Raw genomic sequence first — 21,365 nt, 5'->3', positions numbered from 1 at the left:
TCTACGGTTTGCGCAGTGCCAAAACAAGACATGTGGACATTGCTCCTTAATCAAAGTCATTATGCCTTTCTTTTTCCCTATCATCACAATGGCTCCATCATATGTTACTGCAAGGTTTTCTTTCAAAAATTCTTGAGAAGCCCAATTCATTCAAACCATTAATCAGAAACTGGAAAATACCTTGGGCAGACACATTTTGCAACCCAACAATATCAATACAGAGATTTGTATGTTCGTCCATATCAGGAAGCATTGTCCTTCCATATATTATTAAAGATGATAATTGCCTAATAGTAGTGCTCTAGTAAATCAGCAAAGAAATCTTGCAATTAGATTCAATTATTTTCTTCATTAGGGTTTCTCTTCATTTCAGCTTTAATCTGCTTAACTATGTTGATACAAGCATTGATCGACTGAAGAATTCCGCCCACGTCGCTATCATTCACTTCGTGGAGATCAATTTCAGATTCAAAATCACTGAATGTCTGATTTTTCTTGGGAATTGTATAGGCTGTTCTTAAGATATGAGAGGTTATCTCTTTGTCACATTCAAAAGCTTGAGTAAAAGAGACCTCCAACTTCTTTTTCTTTTCCAGCAGTTAATATGTTAGTGACAGCCATGATCATGGATCTCTCTTCATAATGAAGTCATTTGACTTTTTTTAATTTTCATCAAAAGAAGTAATCTGAACATCTGCCCATGGCTTACAAATTTTCATATCTTGTTTGTTTCTGTCGAGGCCCAAATTGATTACTTCTTGACATATTTTACAGCCAAACCTTTTATTTTTCATGATTAAGCAGTCTTTTTTCTTTCCCTGTGGAGACCAACAAACAGGAAGGTTTTAATTCGCAACCGCATGTTCGGTAGCCACAATCATATGTTCAGCTTTTACAACTTCCATCGCATCATTTTCCCCCAAACTTGTTTTCAGCACACTACTGTACATTCACTCGATTCACTCACAGAAAGTTTCAATTTCTTACCTGCTGGAGCGGAAGAGAAGAACTGAGTGATTTCTGAGTTCATTGCATTTGAGAAAGGCAATAAGAAACAAACCAATTCACGTATAGAATGCGTAACAGATGCAACCACAGCACAGAACGCAACAAAGTTTAGTGAACAGAAAGTGAAGTGAAGCTGATTACATTCACCCAAAGAAAGTTCCCAAATAAGAAGCTGAAAGCACATACAATCGAAAGAGCAGTGCTATCAAATTGGATTGATATCATATACTTTATGATACGATTGATAACTATGGATGAGAGTTATCTATTGACACTTCCTGATGATAACAGCACATAAGCGGAGACACATTTTTAAACAATAAATCCAAATCTTCGCTACAATTGTTACAATCTAAAGTTTACCAGTATACATAACAGAATGTACCTGCAGAAAAAAGAAAGCCCTGCTAGGAAGTACTGTCCAATCCACAATCTCTTCTCTTTTAGATCTATATGCTACATTTACCTGCAATCAACTCTTGCAGTATTGTTTTGATGCATTCTGTATGTCTTCCTCATGCTAATATACATGAAGAAGGCATGTTTTTATAAAATGAACTGAATTCCAGCAGTTCCAAGTTCTTATTACCCTGCCTTAATAATTTTCAAGCAAATGCCAGTTATTAACTGCAGTTTCTAAACTTTATTCATATAAATTTAAGCAATTTCTGCAGGATTGTATGACTTGCAAGACCCACCAACTACTGCTTACTCTTCCAGTAATTACCTATAGAAACAAATAACTACTTAATGTTTTATTCATAAAATATCAAGTGATCATTAAAAAATGCAACTGGCTGTTTTTATTCCTCACCCTCCATGTTCCAAATTTTCATAAAATGTTCAAGTCTCAATGTACCCAGCATGAATATTTATGGAGTACTCTCACGGCAGGGTCACCCTTACCTGATTTAAGGATATACAAACTCGGTGGGCTTGCCATTCTTGTGCGGAACGCCTTAATCTAAGTGAAACTGAGTATGTAAAAATATAGTTACGCACATTTCAACATTTTTTCCAACTGTTGAATCTTCTCAGAACTTGGCTGACTGAACTCTTGCAGTACGGTAATGTGCTTCATGTCAGGACTGTCGGATTTGTCAGTTCCAAACAGAACTACACCAATCAAATCCTTGGCAGAACCAATGATCTTGTTCAACATTGTTGTTTTGCAACACTGAAAATATCAGTACATGAGTAAATTTGCAATACCAAGAATGTGGTTATAATTATATTTTAACACTTGTAGCCTCCAATGTTTAAAAACTTGTTGTCAGAAGTTCAAGGAGAAGGTTACGGCAAGTAGGGTGATGCAGCTGAGGCTCTGGTCATAAGAGACTGTACTATTAGGCAAGTGGAGAAAGTGTGTGGAGGAAAGGGAGCCAAGGTAGAAGGTTATCCAAGAATTAGGTTAAGGCAGATGTTGAGGAAATCAGAAGGGAAGAAGGAGGGTCTGAGAAGATGGTTAATTTTTCACATTGGTACCAACAGCGTAAGGCAAGCAGAAATAGGTACCAACATAGTTGGGGCTGTGTAGGATCTGGTTATGACAGAATAGGAGAAGTTTAAGGGAGCATAGATTGTTATCAGTGGGATATTGAGTAAGAAGGAAACTAACTGGAGGGTGAATGGGATTTGAAAGAAATTATCAAGTGGAAGTATTTAATCAGCAGTATGTTTAGATAGTTGGGCATAACGATAATGTCCAGATAGAGGAAGTACTAACACTAGCAAAGTACTAGGTGAATCAAATATAAACCAGAATTATTTTTTCCAATTTTTTTGAATCCACCAACAAACACACAACAAGCACCTCATTTTTCTACATAGTCTCCTGAATTTGAGACACTTTTTTTTTGCCACTGAATTGGCAACTTTTTTATGCCGTCCTCGAAAAAAGAAGAAGAATGTGTGTGCAACCAGTTGTGCACATACTTCTCTACCGTTGCATCATCATGAAATTGGTTTCCTCTCAGTTCTTCTTTCAGTGGCCGAAACAAGTGGTAGTCACAAGGTGACAAGTTTGGACTGTAAGGTGGATGTTCCAGAGGTGTCCAATGCATTTCCTCTAGCCTTCCTGTGTTACAATAGCAGTGTGTGGCCTTGCATTGCCGTGCAGAAGAACATCTCGGATTGGTTGCCGGCGACGTTTGTTGCGATATGCAGCATTTGTCTCGACCAAAAGACGGCAGTAATAGGTTGCATTCACTGTCCTTTGTTCATGCAAGAAATCAACAAGCAACCTGCCCGCATAGTCCCTAAAAAAGAGGTGCAAGCACCTTTCCAGCAGAAAGGCGTGTTTTGGCCTTGACTGGACCAGCTGTACCTTGTTCTCACCACTCCATGCTTGCTTGTTTTGACTCCGGGGTGTAATGATGAACGCAAGTTTCATCAGAAGTCACAATGCGATGCAAAAAATCATATCCTTTCTCCTCATAGTGATTCAGATGCCTCCGACAAACATCCTGGCAGAATATTGGGTGTTCCTGGGTGAGGAGACGAGGAACCCACAAGGCAGATAATTTCCGAAGGTCGAGTTCACCACTGATGATGGCTTGAACATTTCCAAAGCTTATTCCTACGAGTGAAGCAATTTCAGAAATGTTTATGTGCCGATGCACAAATGTTGTCTGCAGTGATGCTCGTCCGTGGTCATCTTTGGTGGGGCTCATTTTCCACTTCTTCCCGACCTGTCAAAAATTGTTTGTGTCATTCATACACCTGGGTCTTTGAAAGAGTTGCGTTCCCAAACTGTGCACAGAGCCTTCTCAGAATTTTCGAAGGTTTGGTGCCTTCTTCCGCCACAAACTTGATGATGATGATGCACTGTGCAACGGACGTGTGTACCTCTTGCTCGCTCATGGCGTACTGAAGTGGGTGGTTGCTCTGTGGTGTGCGACATATCAAGATCCCTACTCCAGACATCACCACCAACATCTTCTCAAAGCCCCACCCATTTCCGTTTGCTAGTGGAGCCGCTAATTTTCAATTCCAGCTTATATTTGATGCACCTAATACTTAAATTTACCTATGATAATAAAGATATTTACAAAACGAATACAAAAGTTGAAAGCTAAAAGCAGTTGAAATTGATAAGATTTCTTGGAAAATACTAAAGGCAACAGGTAGGAATATCTGACCATATCAGAGTTACTTATTTGATTACTATGTGCATGAAGGAGCTAAACCGAATGAACGGAGAACTGCTATAGCAGCCCCACTCTACTAAGGAAAGGGCAATGAACATAAAGCAGATACAGTATTTAATCACAGGCAAGTTAGCTTGAGATCTGATAAATGTAATTCATTTTTTACATTAATCTCATTACAATGAAATATCAGGAGTTAAATGGGAGTCTGCCTTGTCAATACTATACACTCTTAAACAAAACACTGTTTATTACCAGTACATTTTTCTAATTGTTCATGTTTCTAGAAAATAGTCCTTTCCCTAAAAGACTTGATGACTTGATTACAATCATACATTACATTATTATTAAGACTCTTATGACTAATTTCTTCTTATTATTATTATTCTTATTCTTCTTAAAACTTATAATTAAGAAAGTTCTTCTTCTAAAAACTGTCTCGGTCACACTACAGGATTACATATAAAATTTGAGTTGCTACATATAATAAGAACTGCTCTCAAATTTTACAATTTGTCTTTAAACTGTCTCTTCCTTATTATAAATAAAGTATCCTATGTACTGTATATAATTCCTCACAATAATAAATAAATAAAATTTACACATAATTTTATTACTTCAAGGAAGAGATTAATTTTAAAAGTCAATTCAAACCAAAAGAGACCATAACAATTGATTTATTATTTTATTTTTAATGTACATCACACCGACACAAACAGGTTGTATGACAATGATGGGTTGGACAGGGCTAAGTCTGGGAAGGAAGCGATCGTGGCCTCCTAATTAAGGCGTAGATCTAGTATTTGCCTGGTGTGAAAACGGGAAACCATAGAAAATCATCTTCAGGGCTGCCAACAGTGGGGTTCGAAACCACTATCTCCTGAATTTCCTCAATGTAACCCTAACCACCGAGCCATTCACTCAAAGTTGAATGTAAGCTCGGGGAAAGCATTCTTTCTGTTTATATTAGACATGTTTGCAAAATTACTAACTGGTTTGATAGACGTCAGTTCGCGTTTAGGAAAGATCATTCAAGCGAGGCTCAACTTGTAGGATTCCACGAAGATATAGCAAATATTTTAGATTGAGCAGGTCAAATCGACTGAATCGCTATTGAGCTTTCAAGGCTTTTGATAGGACATATCATGGAAGACTACTAATGAAAATTAAGGCTACTGGATTACTCAAACGAGTGATGGTATGGATGGCTAACGTTCCTGAGAATTAGTAGTTGTTGCATTATCAGATCCTGTAATGATTAAGTCGAGTGGTTCTGCAAAACAGTATTAATGGACCTTTATGATGTATAAATTATATGAGTAAAGAAATGGAATCAGAAATAAGGCTTTTATACTGGTCAAGTTGGCCGTGCGGTTAGGGGCGGCGCAGCTGTGATCTTACATCCAGAAGATAGTGGGTTTGAACCTCAATGTCAGAAGCCCTGAAGATGGTTTTCCGTGGTTTCCCATTTTCACACCAGGCAAATACTAAGACTGTACCTTAATTAAGGCCTCGGTCACTTCCTTCCCACTCCTAGGCCTTTTTTATCCCATTCTCGCCATAAGACCTATCTGTGTCAGTGCGACATAAAGCCAATTGTTAATTTTTTTTTTAAATGGCTTTTTGCAGATGCTGTTATACTGTATGGAGTAATGATTACCATATTTACCCGGATGTAAGAAAACCCCCCGAAAATAATCTTGATTTTCAGGAAAAACATACTTTTATTATTCGTTTCATTCATATGTATGTTCAGTCCGTCAGCGATTCTGCTGGTGGGATCCTCAACAGCTCTGCCATCAGCTGTCATAGATGGCCTAGGCATCACTGAAGAGGCGTACTAGGGAAATGAGGAGGGAAGTAGTTTCCCGTTGCTTTCCTCACCAAGCCAGAGTTGCTATTACATATCAGTCTGCCAAGCCTACTGAAATGCATACACCAACCGACCCTATGAGCAACATTTTCACACCATTCATAGCAGGGACTGGCTGCATAAGGATTGGCATTACTAGCATCGTTCATACCTCAGTCACTTTCATATTGTCAAAGCCAAGGATACGACAGAGACAGATCTATGAAAGTAACAAAATTGCTCTAGCCTATACCGGAAGACATAGTGCACTGTAAACACTAGGTCCTGCCAGCAAAGGCATTCATTCATAAGTGTTATGAAATGAAGCACACTTAGGCTTCATAATCTTAACTAATACTAATAATACATTGTCAACCTCATATAAGACATTCTGTCAAAATGAAATATCTTAACCACTCAATCCGCTTCAACGTACATTGTTAACTCTTTCCAGCTAAAATTATGTTCACGCTGCTCTGCGAGCATAGCCCGTACTAAGGTTAGACAATTCACAAAAAATCAAGAACAAGCTATGCACACATTCTGTCGATTACATCATGTTTCTTCATGTGTTAGTTACGAGAGTATTTCAACAGATGGCAGTATTATCTCTCTAAGTCAGAGAATTTACCATATAATTGACGAATGTGCATTAGTAGGTGACGCCGGTGTTCTCACTCGATGTGCTCTAAAACATAGCGTTTTGCAGCACGCAAGTGTTTGATAGAAGTTATATTTTTGATATTTTATGCAATTGTAATCCCTCACATCTAAAAACAGAAAACTTTACTAATGTAGATATTCTTACATATTCGCACAGTTATGAAACACGTAGGAACATACGGTAAACAGTAAAATGATTTCCAATCATAATGAAATGCAAGATGTTGTAACATTTTGATGACTACCAATAAATAATTTCTTGAATATCATAAAATATATCATAAATAAAAATATGTAAATAAACAACATTACTCAAAAGCTTCATAAAATACTTGAAATAAAATAATATTAATCAAAATAATGTATCGAAATGTCCGTAGTACGGGCGCCAGAGTTCACCAGAATGGATCCCTCGAATTTTGATAGAGCATGATAAACTATATCCCAGGGCGTGTACATAAGGCTGCGTACTGGTACATCTGCTGCAGGCCTTACCTAACCTCCTGAAAACAACTAAATAGGTAGAACTGCACCTAGGTTCATCAATAACTCCACTGATTCTAAAATAGCTAACTATATTCTTAACAAAATCCGTGCATGAGCACCTCATCAACACACAAAATTATACATATAATACACACACAAAACATTGCTGGAAGACTCCATATTTACAACAACAACAATAATGAAAAACATGGGAAAACGAAAGCGAGAACTAAGCTACCATTTGTAGATAGTCCGATGAACAATGTACATATATGTAGATAAATACCCTTCACTGTCTCTGTATCAATACTACTTGCCAGTTCTCACAATCAGCACTTCTAACATCACACAGATACTGTACCTCGTAATACTGTGTTCACAGACTTTAACACTTATTGTAAAGATATATACATTTAAGTAACACACGCTTATCGATCTTGAACATAAATTATGAAAAGTCTGAGGTAGCTTTCACCAACATATAATATCAGGCCGCCACAAGTGCTACAATACTTAATGCACAAGCACTCCACAATCAGCCACTTTCCACGAACATAACAAGACTACGCTCCAAGAATGTTTGAAGTCCAGTCCATTGCAGCCGTGTCACTCCAGTACCATGTATCAGCACCACTTCCTTCCCGTACAGTGTGTCAGTTGTGGTTCTCTTCCGTAGTGATTGTCTGGTTCCCACCGTTTGATCAAACTTTATAGACATCAGCATTCCCCTTCCTCTCAGATAATACATCTGGATTGGTCCTTGCCAGCCAATCATGAGTGATCCTTTTAACAAGACCATGTCCTAAACTTCCCCTTGGTGCCAGGACATAAACAAATGCTGGGGTATATCACATGAGTCATCGAACTTTCCTAGTACCACAACAAGCTCATCTCATCAGACTGGGATATATACATGACTCGTAGAACTTCCCAACAACAAGTATATCTCAACAAACACTTGGGTATCAGCATGAGTCAGCCGAATTACCAGAGTCCAAGATAGCAATGTTTTCCCACTCGTGCAAAAACAAATTACTCATACTACATATATGGTTACCTTCCAGCTTACAAAGATTAATAACAAAATATACAAATGAAATACTGATAATAATAATAATAATAATAATAATAATAATAATAATAATAATAATAATAATAATAATAATAATAATAAGTATAATAATAAATCGAATACTGAAAATCTCTCTCACTTCTACATACAGTGCGAGGGTGTGATATATGTACTATCACATAACGCCCCCTTGGTGAATCGATGATATCACATATTATGATTCACCATAAAACAGAACTTCATACATAACCTTATAATGACATAACTGAACACTTAATTTACAGAGATAAAGATATATACGTTGCGTCTGCTGCATTGTATTCGCACACACAAAATACAATTTGTCCAAATAATAATACGGCTATATACACACAACTCCGATTGTTTCACATACCATTGAACACAATCCCTTCTTACTGCTGAACACTTAACTCAAAATTGATAATATATACATCCAAGGTGCAGATCCTATCTCTTATATCTGCGAAGGCTATAGATATTAATTGTTCCAAGGACCTTGTTGTCAGCGGTTAGGAGCCTATAAGCACACTTGCCTAGTATACACAGTATACATCATCATCATAGGTTGTTCTGCCATCCGGCAGGTCCTGTCATGGCTGTGACCTCCATATCTCTCGATCTTGTGCCCTTTTCTTCACTTCTGCATAATCTTCCTTTCTTTTTCTAATGCTGTCTAATAACTGGTATCGTCTCCTTCCCCTTCCTCGTTTTCCTTTTATCATCCCTTCAATTGCTACTCGTAGTAAAGTGTTGTGTCTTAGATTATGCCCTATCCAATTTTTCTTCCTATTTTGGATTACGGATATCATGCTCCTCACTTCTCCCACTCTTTTCGGAACTTCCTCATTTGATATTTTATCTTCCCACTTTACTCCTTAAATTCTTCGCCAAATCCACATCTCAAATGCCTCTATTCTTCTCTGTTCTTCCTTCCTTAATGTCCATGTTTCAGTGCCATATAGAGCTATACTCCATATGTAACACCTTGCAAGTCTCTTCCTCAGATCTTTCTCTAGTGGGCCACAAAGCAGTTTTTCCTTCTTGTTGAAGCTTTCCTTGGCTAAGGCAATTCGCACTTTTATGTCTGTTATAGAGTGAAGGTCTTCACTCACAATACTTCCAAGATACTTAAACTTATTCACATGTTCAATAAATTCTCCCCCTATCTTCATTGTTGCTTTTTCACCTTTACCTCCAAGTATCATGAATTTGGTTTTCTTTTTGTTTATGCTCATTCCATACTCTTCACACTTTTTGTTTAATTCTCTCAGCATTTTGCAGAGGTCCTTCACATTTTCAGCTATTACTGCCATATCATCAGCAAATCTTATACATTCAATTCTCTTACCTCCAACGTTGACACCTCTTTTACCATCCAAGCATTCACAAATAATTTCCTCCAAGTAAATATTAAACAAAGTTGGTGATAAGCAGCAACCCTGTCTAACACCTTTTCCCAGTCTGATTTCTTCTGTTAATTCTCCTCGTATTCTCACTCTTGCTGTTTGGTTGTAATATAATTCCTTGATCAATCTTCTCTCTCTCTCCATTCCACCCCATGTTTTGTAAGTATCTCCAAGAGTTTATCCCACCTCACTTTGTCAAATGCCTTCTCTAAGTCTACGAAGACTGTGTATACTTTTCTATTCTTCTCTATGTACCTTTCACCTATGATTTTCAGTAGACCAATGGCATCCCTTGTGCCTACTCCATGCCTAAACCCATATTGTTCTTCACTAATATAATTCTCCATTCGTCTGTAAATCCTTCTGTTTATTGCACTTAACAATATTTTAGCTGCATGAGAAATTAAACTTAGTGTCCTGTGTTCTTCACATTTCTTACTATTTTTCCTTTTTTCTATTGGTATTATTATATTTTCCAGAAAATCTTTTGGCCATTTCCCTTTTAAGTATATTTCTTGACAAAGTTTTACAAATATATCTTTTCCTTTCCCCTGCAGTACTTTGAGTAGTTCAACTGGTATTTCATCTACACCAACTGCTTTACCATTCTTCATTTCCCTAATAGTTGCCTCAATTTCCTCTTCTAATATACTGAACCCAATCTGATCTTCATTTATTTCATTTTCCTTCTCCAAATTTATACTACTCTCGTCTGGCCTGCTGTTCCAATCATATAACCATTCTATGTACTCTTTCCATCGTTCCTTGACTTTTTCAGGCTCACTTACTAACTGCCCATCCAATGTTTTAATCTCAGTCATTCCACTCCCATTCCTTTTATCCTTGAATGTTAATTCCATAGCTTCTTTGTACATCATGTCATATTTACCTTCACTTTCCAACCGTTCTATTTTGCTGCAAGTTTCTCTGATCCACTTTTCTTTAGCTTGTTCAGTCTCCCTTCTTAATTCATTATTTAATTTTCTGTACACCTTTCTTCCTTCTTGAGTGTTTACATTTTTCCATTTTCTCCTTTCTTCCATTTTGTCCAACATTTCTTCAGTTACCCATTCCTTTCTAATATAATTGAAAAAACTATATATAAACTTAACATTGGCATCGATTGATGAGAATGAGTACCGTAATAAAATCCAAATACATCAAGAATCCACTTTATCTCACACACAAACATTCATTCCATGCAGTCACACAAGAATTATACAAACTTTCATTTGGAACATTCATAACAAAGAAATCCCTATTTCTGAAATGCGTGGGAATCTCACTATGTTGCCTCTTCCACAAACCCATAATTAATGCAAGCAAACAGATCACATACTTTTTCACACATTCCACATCAATATCATTCAGCAAGTCATTCAAATCATTCACACAACTCCCAGCATTAAATAAAACATTACACACTCCCTTGAAAAGACTTTCTTTCATCTCACGCACACTTACGTTCTCACTTTCCTTAAACCTTCCCAACACACTCACATGTTCTCTGACACAAAAATTTAACACAAAATCTTCAAACCCTGGATCACCGTACAATTTTCCACCCTTCCGATGAATCCCCTTAAGCACAAAACTTGACTTACAATCTGCTTCAAACAACCCTTCATGAACAACGGTCATAGTTAACTCACACTTATCGAACATACGTACTTCAATTATCTCAAACTCATTCACACCACACTTAGCACACGTACTTTCATTCACGCTCACTCTATTACTGAAATCATCACCATAATTCACTACGAGATCACCATCATTACCACTTAATGCCCCAACAATCAAACCATCTTCACCACATTTCATACCGGCTCCTACTCGCACCACTTTCATGGCAACAACACTGCTACTCTCGACTCTCTTACCAGAAGTTTCATTAATCTCAAAGTCACCATTTTCACACATAATGGACCTAACTTTACTCTCCTCATGTACACTTAAATCAACAAAAACATCCTCATGATAAATACTCCGTAAACACTCTTCACTCACAAAACAACCTTCATCAACTTCACAAAAAACTTCACTTTCAAATTCAGAAACTTCCACAAGATTATTGATCGCAACACCGCTATTACCATCACCACTAGCACAAACACATCTTCCTTACTTTCATCCCGCCCCCTATTCTGAAAATCTCTCTGATAAACGATTTCACTCCCTACTTTATCAAATGCCTCCCTTAACACTTTACCCCGCTCGTCGATCTTACTGGACAATCCAACATACATATTATCGATTTTACTGGACAATTCACTCTTAAACTCACTAAGTAGCGATTTAAGCATACTAAGCATTGAAGACTCGCCTTGATTCCCTACATTCTGAGTTTGAGAGTGGTTACGCGGTTCCTCACCTATCGTTGCCAATAGATCTTTCCTACTATCAGTCATTTCGCTATTCTCACTTAAATTAGATAAACTCAATGTGGTGGAATTATTTTGACTTCTCTTATCCTGATTCATAGTACCAGCAACTTTAACAACCTCTCTACTTCTCAATTTTATAATACTCAACTCGCTACAACATTTCTTCATACTCCAACATACAAATCACGTACATATAAAACACTTCACTGACATAGTTTTCAGAATTCCATCCACACCTGACAAGTGCACCTACGCTTATAAGCCTAACAGATGTACCAATCATTCAGCTACAAGTTGGGAAGCCAAGTGTAACTATTTGATGATAATAATAAATATAATCAATAAAAATATGTATAATAAGTATAATAATAAATTGAATACTGAAAATATCTCTCACTTCTACATACAGTGCGAGGGTGTGATATATGTACTATCACAATGTTGTTTCGAATTCCTATTTGGATGTCAATATTTCCATTTGTGAATAAAATTACAATAACGTACCTTCAATATCATCTTCGCTAACATCACCTTCCGAGCCAGTATCGTCACATAAAAATATATAAAATTTCATAAGAGCTCCCATTTTTGTTGTTCTTATTACTGAACAGTTATTATTTTTATATCATTTTCATTATTATTGTTGTTTTGCAATTGCAATGCACATTTTACATGATCAATTTAAGGAAAATATAACAGTATTTCAGAATAAATGTACTTGCTTAAAAATCCATCAGACTTTTCTTTCATTTGCAAAATATGGTATAATATATAAACAATTTTAAAATCTCAAGTGACAGCTGATGTGAAACAAATAACATTTTTAAACACTAGATGCTCAAACAAGCACAAAGGAAAAAGAATCATGCAAATATCTCCTACTGGTACAGAGATATAATATTTTTCAAATCCATAGAAATGCCCAGTCCAGAATGTTTGTTAGGGATGTTCAGGCCCAGACTGGAATGGGTTAATAGCAATAATAACATTGTACATCCAGTGGACTATACTCATTCAGCCGATTTGACGTACCACAAACTGCCCATGCAGGCGGAAGTTAGAATACCTATTACAAACGCATCAATGCTGTTTTTCGGGATCTTTTTTCACCTTATGAATCAAGAAGTTGTGCACTTTCCTGCCATCTTTGTTTCATGATTAGAACTAATACAAAACAGTATCACATTATAATAGGTTCTGAGATTTGTAATGGTAGTTTAAGCCACTGAAGAAGAGAACTTTTGTTCTTGAAACATGTTTAGTATATTAAAATTGTAATAAATTTCATATTAGTGTTAACAAGATAGACATTCATTTTTAATTGACCTTTTAATGTGATAATAATAATAATAATAATAATAATAATAATAATAATAATAATAATAATAATAATAATAATAATACTTTATTAACGGTAATACCATTTTACATAACAGTAGAGAAGAATAAACAAAACAAAACATATATATACATATATTGGTTGTCAAAATGGATCAATTTACTATTAAGCATTATAGTTAAAATTATCAATTATAATACGAAATTGATCAATATATATTGATTCATATCGATCAGGGGGAGAACATGAAATGCGCTCGGTTGCATTTCAAGGAAGTTGCACCGGCAGTTTGTGGTACGTCAAATCGGCTGAATGAGTATAGTCCACTGGATGTACAATGTTATTATTACTATTAACCCATTCTGGTCTGGGCCTGAACATCCTTTCCAGCCATCTCAAGAACACTTTGTGAACTATATTTAACTTGAAAATTCTTACCACTTAGGCTATAAAGGGGAATTACTTCGAGGTAATTTTTTCCTTTGGTAGAATGAGTTCTTGGTTCAGGGTATTTAAAGGGGTTAGACAAGGCTGTCATCTTTCACCTTTGCTGTTCGTAGGTTACATGGATCATCTTCTGAAAGGTATAAAGTGGCAGGCAGGGATTCAGGTAGGTGGAAATGTAGTAAGCAGTCTGGCCTATGCTGACGACTTGGTCTTAATGGCAGATTGTGCCGAAAGCTTGCAGTCTAATATCTTGGAACATGAAAATAGGTGCAATGAGCATGGTATGAAAATTAGCTTTTCGAAGACTAAACTGATGTCAGTAGGTAAGAAATTCAACAGAACTGAATGTCAGATTGGCGATACAAAGATGGAACAGGTAGATAATTTCAAGTATTTAGGTTGTGTGTTCTCCCAGGATGGTAATACAGTAAGTGAGATTGAATCAAGGTGTAGTAAAGCTAATACAGTGAGCTCGCAGTTGCGATCAACAGTATTCTGTAAGAAAGAAGTCAGCTCCTGGACAAAACTGTCTTTACATCTGTCTGCTTTCAGACCAACACTGCTTTACGGGAGTGAAAGCTGAGTGGCCTCAGGACATTTTATTCATAAGTTAGAAGTCGGCGGCGGCGGTGTAACTCAATCCGAGTATATATAGCTTCTTCCTGCATACATTGACCAGTTCAACTCAGTTTATGGATGTGTTTGCAATGAATAAACAGACCAATCCTCGCATAAAACATGCACCCACACAAATCACACTGAATGGATGGAGGAGGGTAGGGTTGTAATTGACAGAGTTTTCTTGCTTGTCACTTGGCCTCTTGATGTCTGCAGCATTCTCTTTCAAACAAGTTGACAGAGGTCGATGTAATGTTCTGCCACAGTGAATGGTCCACAGCACATTCTTCACATGCCTGTATATCTATACCAGCTGTCTTCATGATGTGTTTCAGCTGGTCCTTAAAACGCTTAAGAGGGGCTCCATGAGGTCTACTACCAGAGCAAAGTTCACCATAAAGAATTTGGCAGGGACGCCTGGTATCACCCATGCGGTAAACATGGCCTAACCATCTCAGTTGATGAGCAATGACTGTTGCCTCCCAGCTGCGCTTTGTCGAGAACTGCCGTGTTGGTCACATAGTCCTCCCGCTTAATATACAAGATGTATCTCATTTTCTGTTGGTGGAAGTGCTCAAGTTTTTTAATATCACGGATATAGTGTGTCCAAGTTTTTCAGCCATACAGCAGCGTGGAAATGACAACGGCTTTGTACACCATGAGTTTGGTACGCAGTTTTAGGTCATTATTCATGAAGGCTGTGCATTAACTGTCCAAATGCTGCATGAGCAGCCCCAATTCTTTTGTCAACAGCTTGTTCACAGGAACACCATTTAGACAAGATGCTTCCAAGATATGAAAAGTGATCAACCTGTTCCAGTGTTATGTCTAAGATGGAGATACTGAACTCAGGAAGAGTACCTTAGTATTTTTTGCATTAATGGCAAGACCAAAGCAATCACATGCAGTTTTAAAGCAGTTGACTGACAGTTGTAGTTCTGCAGGTGTTAGAGCAGGAGATGCAGTGTCATCGGCATACTGCAGTTCTGTCACCTGGGTAACCAGAGTACGTATTTGTGAGCAAAGTCTTGCCAGATTGAAAAGGCCTCTATCAAAATGAAATTTAATCTCCAGGCCAAAGTTATCTGCAGATGATTCATGTAGCATGGTAGCCATGTACAGTGCAAAGAGTGTAGGAGGAAGCACACAGCCTTGTTTCAATCCATGAGTGATTGGGAACGAATCTGATACTGAGTTACCATGAAGAACTTGTCCAGTCATGCCATCATTCCACATAATGTTCAGGACATTCAAAATGTCTCAATACTTCCCACATAGCAGATCTTGGTACTGAATTAAAGGCTTTTTTCATATCATAGAAAACTAAATACAGAGACTGCTGTTGCTCTCTGCACTTTTTCCTGGAGTTGTCTAGCACAGAAAATCATATCTGTTGTTAGAAGTAGATCATATCTGTAGTTAGAAGTAACAGACATGAAAGTAGTGAGAATGATTGCTGGTACAAATAGGTGGGAACAATGGCAGGAGGGTAATCATAATGAGGAGATTAAAGCTAAGTTAGGAATGAACTCGATGCATGAAACTGTATGCATAAACTGGCTTTGGTGGTGGGGTCATGTGAGGCAAGAGATAGATTTTGTCACGAGTACACAAAAGATTACCTTGACAGGTTTGTTGGGTACTGAAGGCATATCGAGTCTGTTTTAGATGCTTTACTACTGTTTTTTGGTGACAAAGTGATTGACCTAATTGTTTGACAGACAAATAGGTATGCAGCAGAATGTATACTTGGTGGCCCCTTGATACCAAGGTAGCGCACCAGGAAGTGGGAGTCACTGACAGAGAAGGAAATTTGTGTGTTCTTGGGGCTTATAATGTTGATAGGGATAATGCGGAAACCTGTTCTGAGGAGCTATTTCACCAGGGATGACTTTTGAGAATCTTCTGCACTCCCTCAAACAATGGCAAGGGACATGTTTGAACTCATCTTGCTATAGTCACATTTTGTTGAAAATTCTACATGAGATACATACATTGGGGCTAAAAGCCTTTAGAATTGAACCTTCTCTGGAAATTATGCATGAAAATGTTCAGCCTGCTACATTTCCAACAAAAATATTTCTTGCTTATTTTGTAAATAATGGATAGGTACCAAATGTGGAACTTATTTAAATTATACTGTTTTGCAAATACTGCAAGTGGTTATGGACAACCCTGAACTGCAGTCATCACATGTTTTACTGAAAAAAATTGATAATGATCATCCGCCATCTTTAAACTACAGAGCACCGTGCCGCACTCTTGCGTCAGCTGTCATCCACCATCATTAAACTACAGAGCACCGTACCGCACTCTTGCAGGCAATTCCGTCAGCTGTCATCCGCTATCTTTAATCAAGAGAGCACAGTGCCGCACTCTATGTGGTGGTGACAAATTCCACATTCGCCATCTTTAATCTACAGAGCGCTGCGCTGCACTCTGTGGTGGCGGACAATTTGAAAAGCTGCCAAGAAAGCATCGTGTTGGCATCTTTATTCTTTGACGTGTGGTGGCGGCAAATTCCACATCCACCATCTGAGAGCACCGTGCTGCGCTCTTGATCGTAGTAGCGGATAATTTAAAAAGAACATGTCAAGGAATACCTTTGTTCTAGGAGAAGAAAAGACTACAGTTCTGAACGGCTTGCCTAAGCGATTGTGTTAACCTCCTTTTCCCTGCTCTGTTAAGGTATAGCTTTATCAAACATACAACGCGGTCTTACACATAAGACAGCATGCATATCGCGTACCTGCAAGTTTAGACTTGAACACATAATACTGCTTATAGTTCGACGTTGTTGAACACTGCATTGCATGACTAGAATCGAGCACTGTTTAGAAAGAAAAAATAATAATTATCTTCTCAACATACTTACTAAGCTGCTCTTCCTCCTCTATCAAGCTACATCTCTATCGAACATGCATTGCAAAAGCAAGAGTGTGCAAGTTTAGACTTGAACACATACTACCGTTTATAGTTCGATGTTGTTGAACACTGCATTGCAATCAAACACTGTTTAGAAAAAGAAAAAATTCTCTTCTCAACATGAGCTAGACAATAACATACTTACGAATCTGCTCATCACCTTTTCTCTTGCTTTTCTTCTTTGAGTAATAAACAAAACTATCTTGCAAATAAGGAGCGGGAGGAAGGTAATACCTAACCTAAAATAAAAGAATATGCCAATTCTACATTATTTATTTACATCTTGTATGTACAAGTTTTATCTCAAATCATTTTACCGTAGTGATGTTTACGTACTTCTCCCATTCTCGACACAATTCTTGAATGTACAAGTTTAAACTTGCCGTACTACGCTCTCAGCGTACCTCTCCCTATCTTTATACAATATGTACAGTGAATTGTGATGTAAGACAGCTTAACGTATATATTTTACAAAGTACACAACCTCTAGCATAATGTTTCCAAACATTCGCTTTATGTAAAGTAGTACCTATCAATACTACTATGCCCCCAGGCTAGAGTGTTGGTAGAATTTGGAATGACAAACCGTTTGCAATCATCATTATTAAGGACTACCTTACTAATTAAATGAGTGTACAACTGGTGCTTCTTGCTTCTAATGACAGACATTTGCTTATGCAAAACAGGTGGATTACTTTTAATGCAATTGTTATAGTTTTCAAAACTTAGCTGATTCATAACGACATTCTTTTTAACCCCCTTCAATCTCTTTATTTGTAGTTCATTTAAGAGTTTTATGCAATATGACTTGGATTTAGTACCTACAAATGAATCGATAATATTTCTAGCACATTCATCTTTCATTTTACCTAGAACCTTTTTGTTCACTAGCGGTAGATGATATTGATTATTTGCAGGATAGTTACTTGTATCAAACCTACCCAAGTCTGGCTTTATATCATTGTAATAGTCATCAGTTTTCATTTGATAAATAAACGAATCGGTATCTGTGTAGAGCAATTGCGCATTATGCGCATACTTCTTCATCATATAATCGTAATGGAATTCATACATGAGTGTTTTAGCCAATTCAAGTACTGCAAAGCCGACGTAGGTAGGTTTGTCGTACTTAACCTTAACACGATTCATCTGTATAATAACTAAATTCTCATGTATGATGGTGCAGCTGTGGAAATTTGGTTTACTTATTAAATAGTTAGCACCATACCTTTTCTTAATATTTTCCCAGTTTATAATCAATTTTACATCAACGCGTTTGTCAACATTTTCCATAGTCTTACCAAACACACTGTTATTCATGAGCTTGTAGAAGTCTTTTTCAAACTCGTTAACCGCATTCGTTCTTAAATTATTGTTCAGATCGATATATGGCTTTAGCCACGGTGACTGATTAAATTCTAGTACGCGATGAATTTTGGATAACTTCAAACCATGCTGCAAACACTGTTTTAAATTTCGGTAATGAATGATATACTTAGATTTATCACACACATTAGCAATTAGCATTTTCGTCGTTGATGCAATGTACGGGGGCTTCACATTTTCAGGGCAGAACGGTAAGTCATTATGAGAAGTGTGTAACTCTTTAGGATACTGTAAGTCAACTTCGAGGAAATAGCCTTTATCAGCTTCATCGCCTAGGGCGTGCAGCTGTAAAGCATCAATTTCGCACTGCGTTAGCCAGCGGAAACCACTCACCGGTAGATGCTGACTCATCGCCCACCCATACTGATTATTAGCATCGAGATAAACGATATACTGAGATTCCTGACTAGAATCGAAACTCAGCATGTACTTATTATTTGCCTTAGAATACCGCCCACTGCACTGACTTAGACCGCCTCGAATAGACGATTTTATAAAGTGCACCATATCAATATCGGTTAGCAGTTCCAAATTCACCTGCGTGTATTTTAACATCGCATCCCAACTTAACCCAGGCGCTGTAAAATACTGACATGGGTCAAGGCTGTAGGTTTTCTTGCAAACACAGCGAAAATTTTCAAAAACATCAGCTAACAAAAGTACATCCGTCTTTAAATATAAGTCGGAGTATTCACCTAGCGTTTGAATGTGGAACTGCTCTCAGATATGTTGTGCGTGTAAATAGTCATCATCGCTAATATCCGCTGAATTCAGCGAGCTGTAAAAGGATTGTTTCGATGGTAAGGCACGTTCTTCGAGGCGTTCTAAGCAGTCAAGATATTCATAACAAAAAACACCCTTACGCCGAAGTAAATTAAACTGCGCTTCTTCAGGAAAAATGCGTCGAATTTCCATAAATTGTTCTGGCTGTAAATGACTAGAAAGTTTATCAAGGCTACTCGCCATAAAGCGAAACGAGTCAAAGAATCTCAGTTTTACAGAATGCTCCGCATTTACGTTTACAGACTTTGCAAACGCAATGTACCGCTCTTTATTCTAAGGGATTATATCTACTTTTTCATCTGAAGCTCCAAATTGTGAAATGATGAAATGTGAGTCGTAACCAGATAAGTTATGAAAAATTACAGGGATAAATTTAGGAACTCTGTACTTAAGATTACAGCTATAATGAGCGGCACATCTGTAGAAACCAGTTAAATGATCATGATCAAAAACTTTAGGGTCATTTTCGGAAAATTCCCCATCACAAATGCTACACTTTGTAGTACGTTCATGATCATTTAAATGAATTTCGGTGAGTGGCTTCATAGGAATATTACTATTTAGAATACGACCAAGACGTACTGCATCACTTTCAAGTCTTTCTAAAAATACTTTAGCAGCATCAGGTCCTCGATACAGCTCTAACTTGTTAAGCGTACTATCATAACTACACTTGATGTAATACGCGAAGCTATACGGGACATGCATGTGCGTAGTATTAGTGAAAGAGTTGTCAGGATTAGGTGAGCATGTGCTGCATGGCTTGAGGATGGCTTCAAAGTCTGCATAAATCACGAAAGGTACCCACATCTGCTTGTGAAAATTTGTAAATTTTAAAACATTACTGCCCATAGTAGGTATCTCTGTACGTACATGATTGCAGTCATTCTTGGAATGCTTCGTTAACTGATCTTCAGTTCTAAAATACTGCAAACATCCATCACATAGCCACTTTTTACACCTATCATTTGACAACTGACTACCAACAAGTCTACTCAGATTTTTAATCCAGCAAAAGTGGCTATTTTCACTGTTTTCGATATAGAGTAAGTTAACATGAGTATTCTTCTTATGACATGTATAATACAGAGGACCTACTACAGACTTTTTCTCTACACCATACACATTAATGCTAATGTTATTTAGTTCCTCAAAGCACTTAATATCTTTTAACTGCATAGGAAATTCTATACTATCGAAATTTAGTTGCGCTGAATAGTGTGGATACGATGATGTTCTCTTAGCTACGTCTGATTTAGCAAGATTTACAGCCGACATCACCGCCCATGCAAAACATGCTTCGTCATTGTTTTGGATGTTTACAACAGCTTTTCTTTGCTGAATCCATGTCGGCAGCTCGATATGCGAAGATCCACGCATAGGATTGTACTTATTGATGTTAACTTCTAGATACATTATTTCAACTACAGCCCACCCTGATTCCTTTTCCTGAAATTCCTCGCTCTTAGTTGAAATAATGTTAGAGACATCCCTAAGTACATCACCAAAATTAGTTGACTGACTTATGACAAAATTCTTCGTATTAAATGATTTAATGTCCGTTATTTCGGATTCATCCGTGCTTTTAATGTACAAGGCGAAAAGTTCAAAATTAACTTTAAATAAATTATGATTGGACAAAGATTTAGCAAGAAGCTGTTGTACATCCAGTTGAACACAATTTAAAAAGTTTGAAGTGCTCTGAAACTTTTGACTGGTGCGAATTCTGTAACTAGAAATCCTACTTTTAAATGCTGTATTAATTTCCTCGATGTTTGCGTTACTACCACTTCTACACGCATTATTTTTATGCTCATTACTCC

The 21,365-nt window shown here is 37.3% G+C and overlaps 1 protein-coding gene across 2 annotated transcripts in view; it reads right to left on the bottom strand.

The window, feature by feature from the left end:
• Positions 1-21,365, bottom strand: part of Irbp (Inverted repeat-binding protein) — a 178,088-nt gene that overhangs the window by 122,131 nt on the left and 34,592 nt on the right. For both annotated transcript variants that reach the window (XM_067147594.2, XM_067147593.2), the window contains one exon: positions 2,011-2,185. In XM_067147594.2, the coding sequence (XP_067003695.2) occupies positions 2,011-2,185 (175 nt within the window). The remainder of the gene's footprint in view (positions 1-2,010; positions 2,186-21,365) is intronic.

This window comes from Anabrus simplex, chromosome 5, assembly GCF_040414725.1.
Source record: "Anabrus simplex isolate iqAnaSimp1 chromosome 5, ASM4041472v1, whole genome shotgun sequence".
NCBI classification, from domain to species: Eukaryota; Metazoa; Arthropoda; class Insecta; order Orthoptera; family Tettigoniidae; genus Anabrus; species Anabrus simplex.
This window is presented reverse-complemented; position numbering and strand designations above follow the sequence as displayed.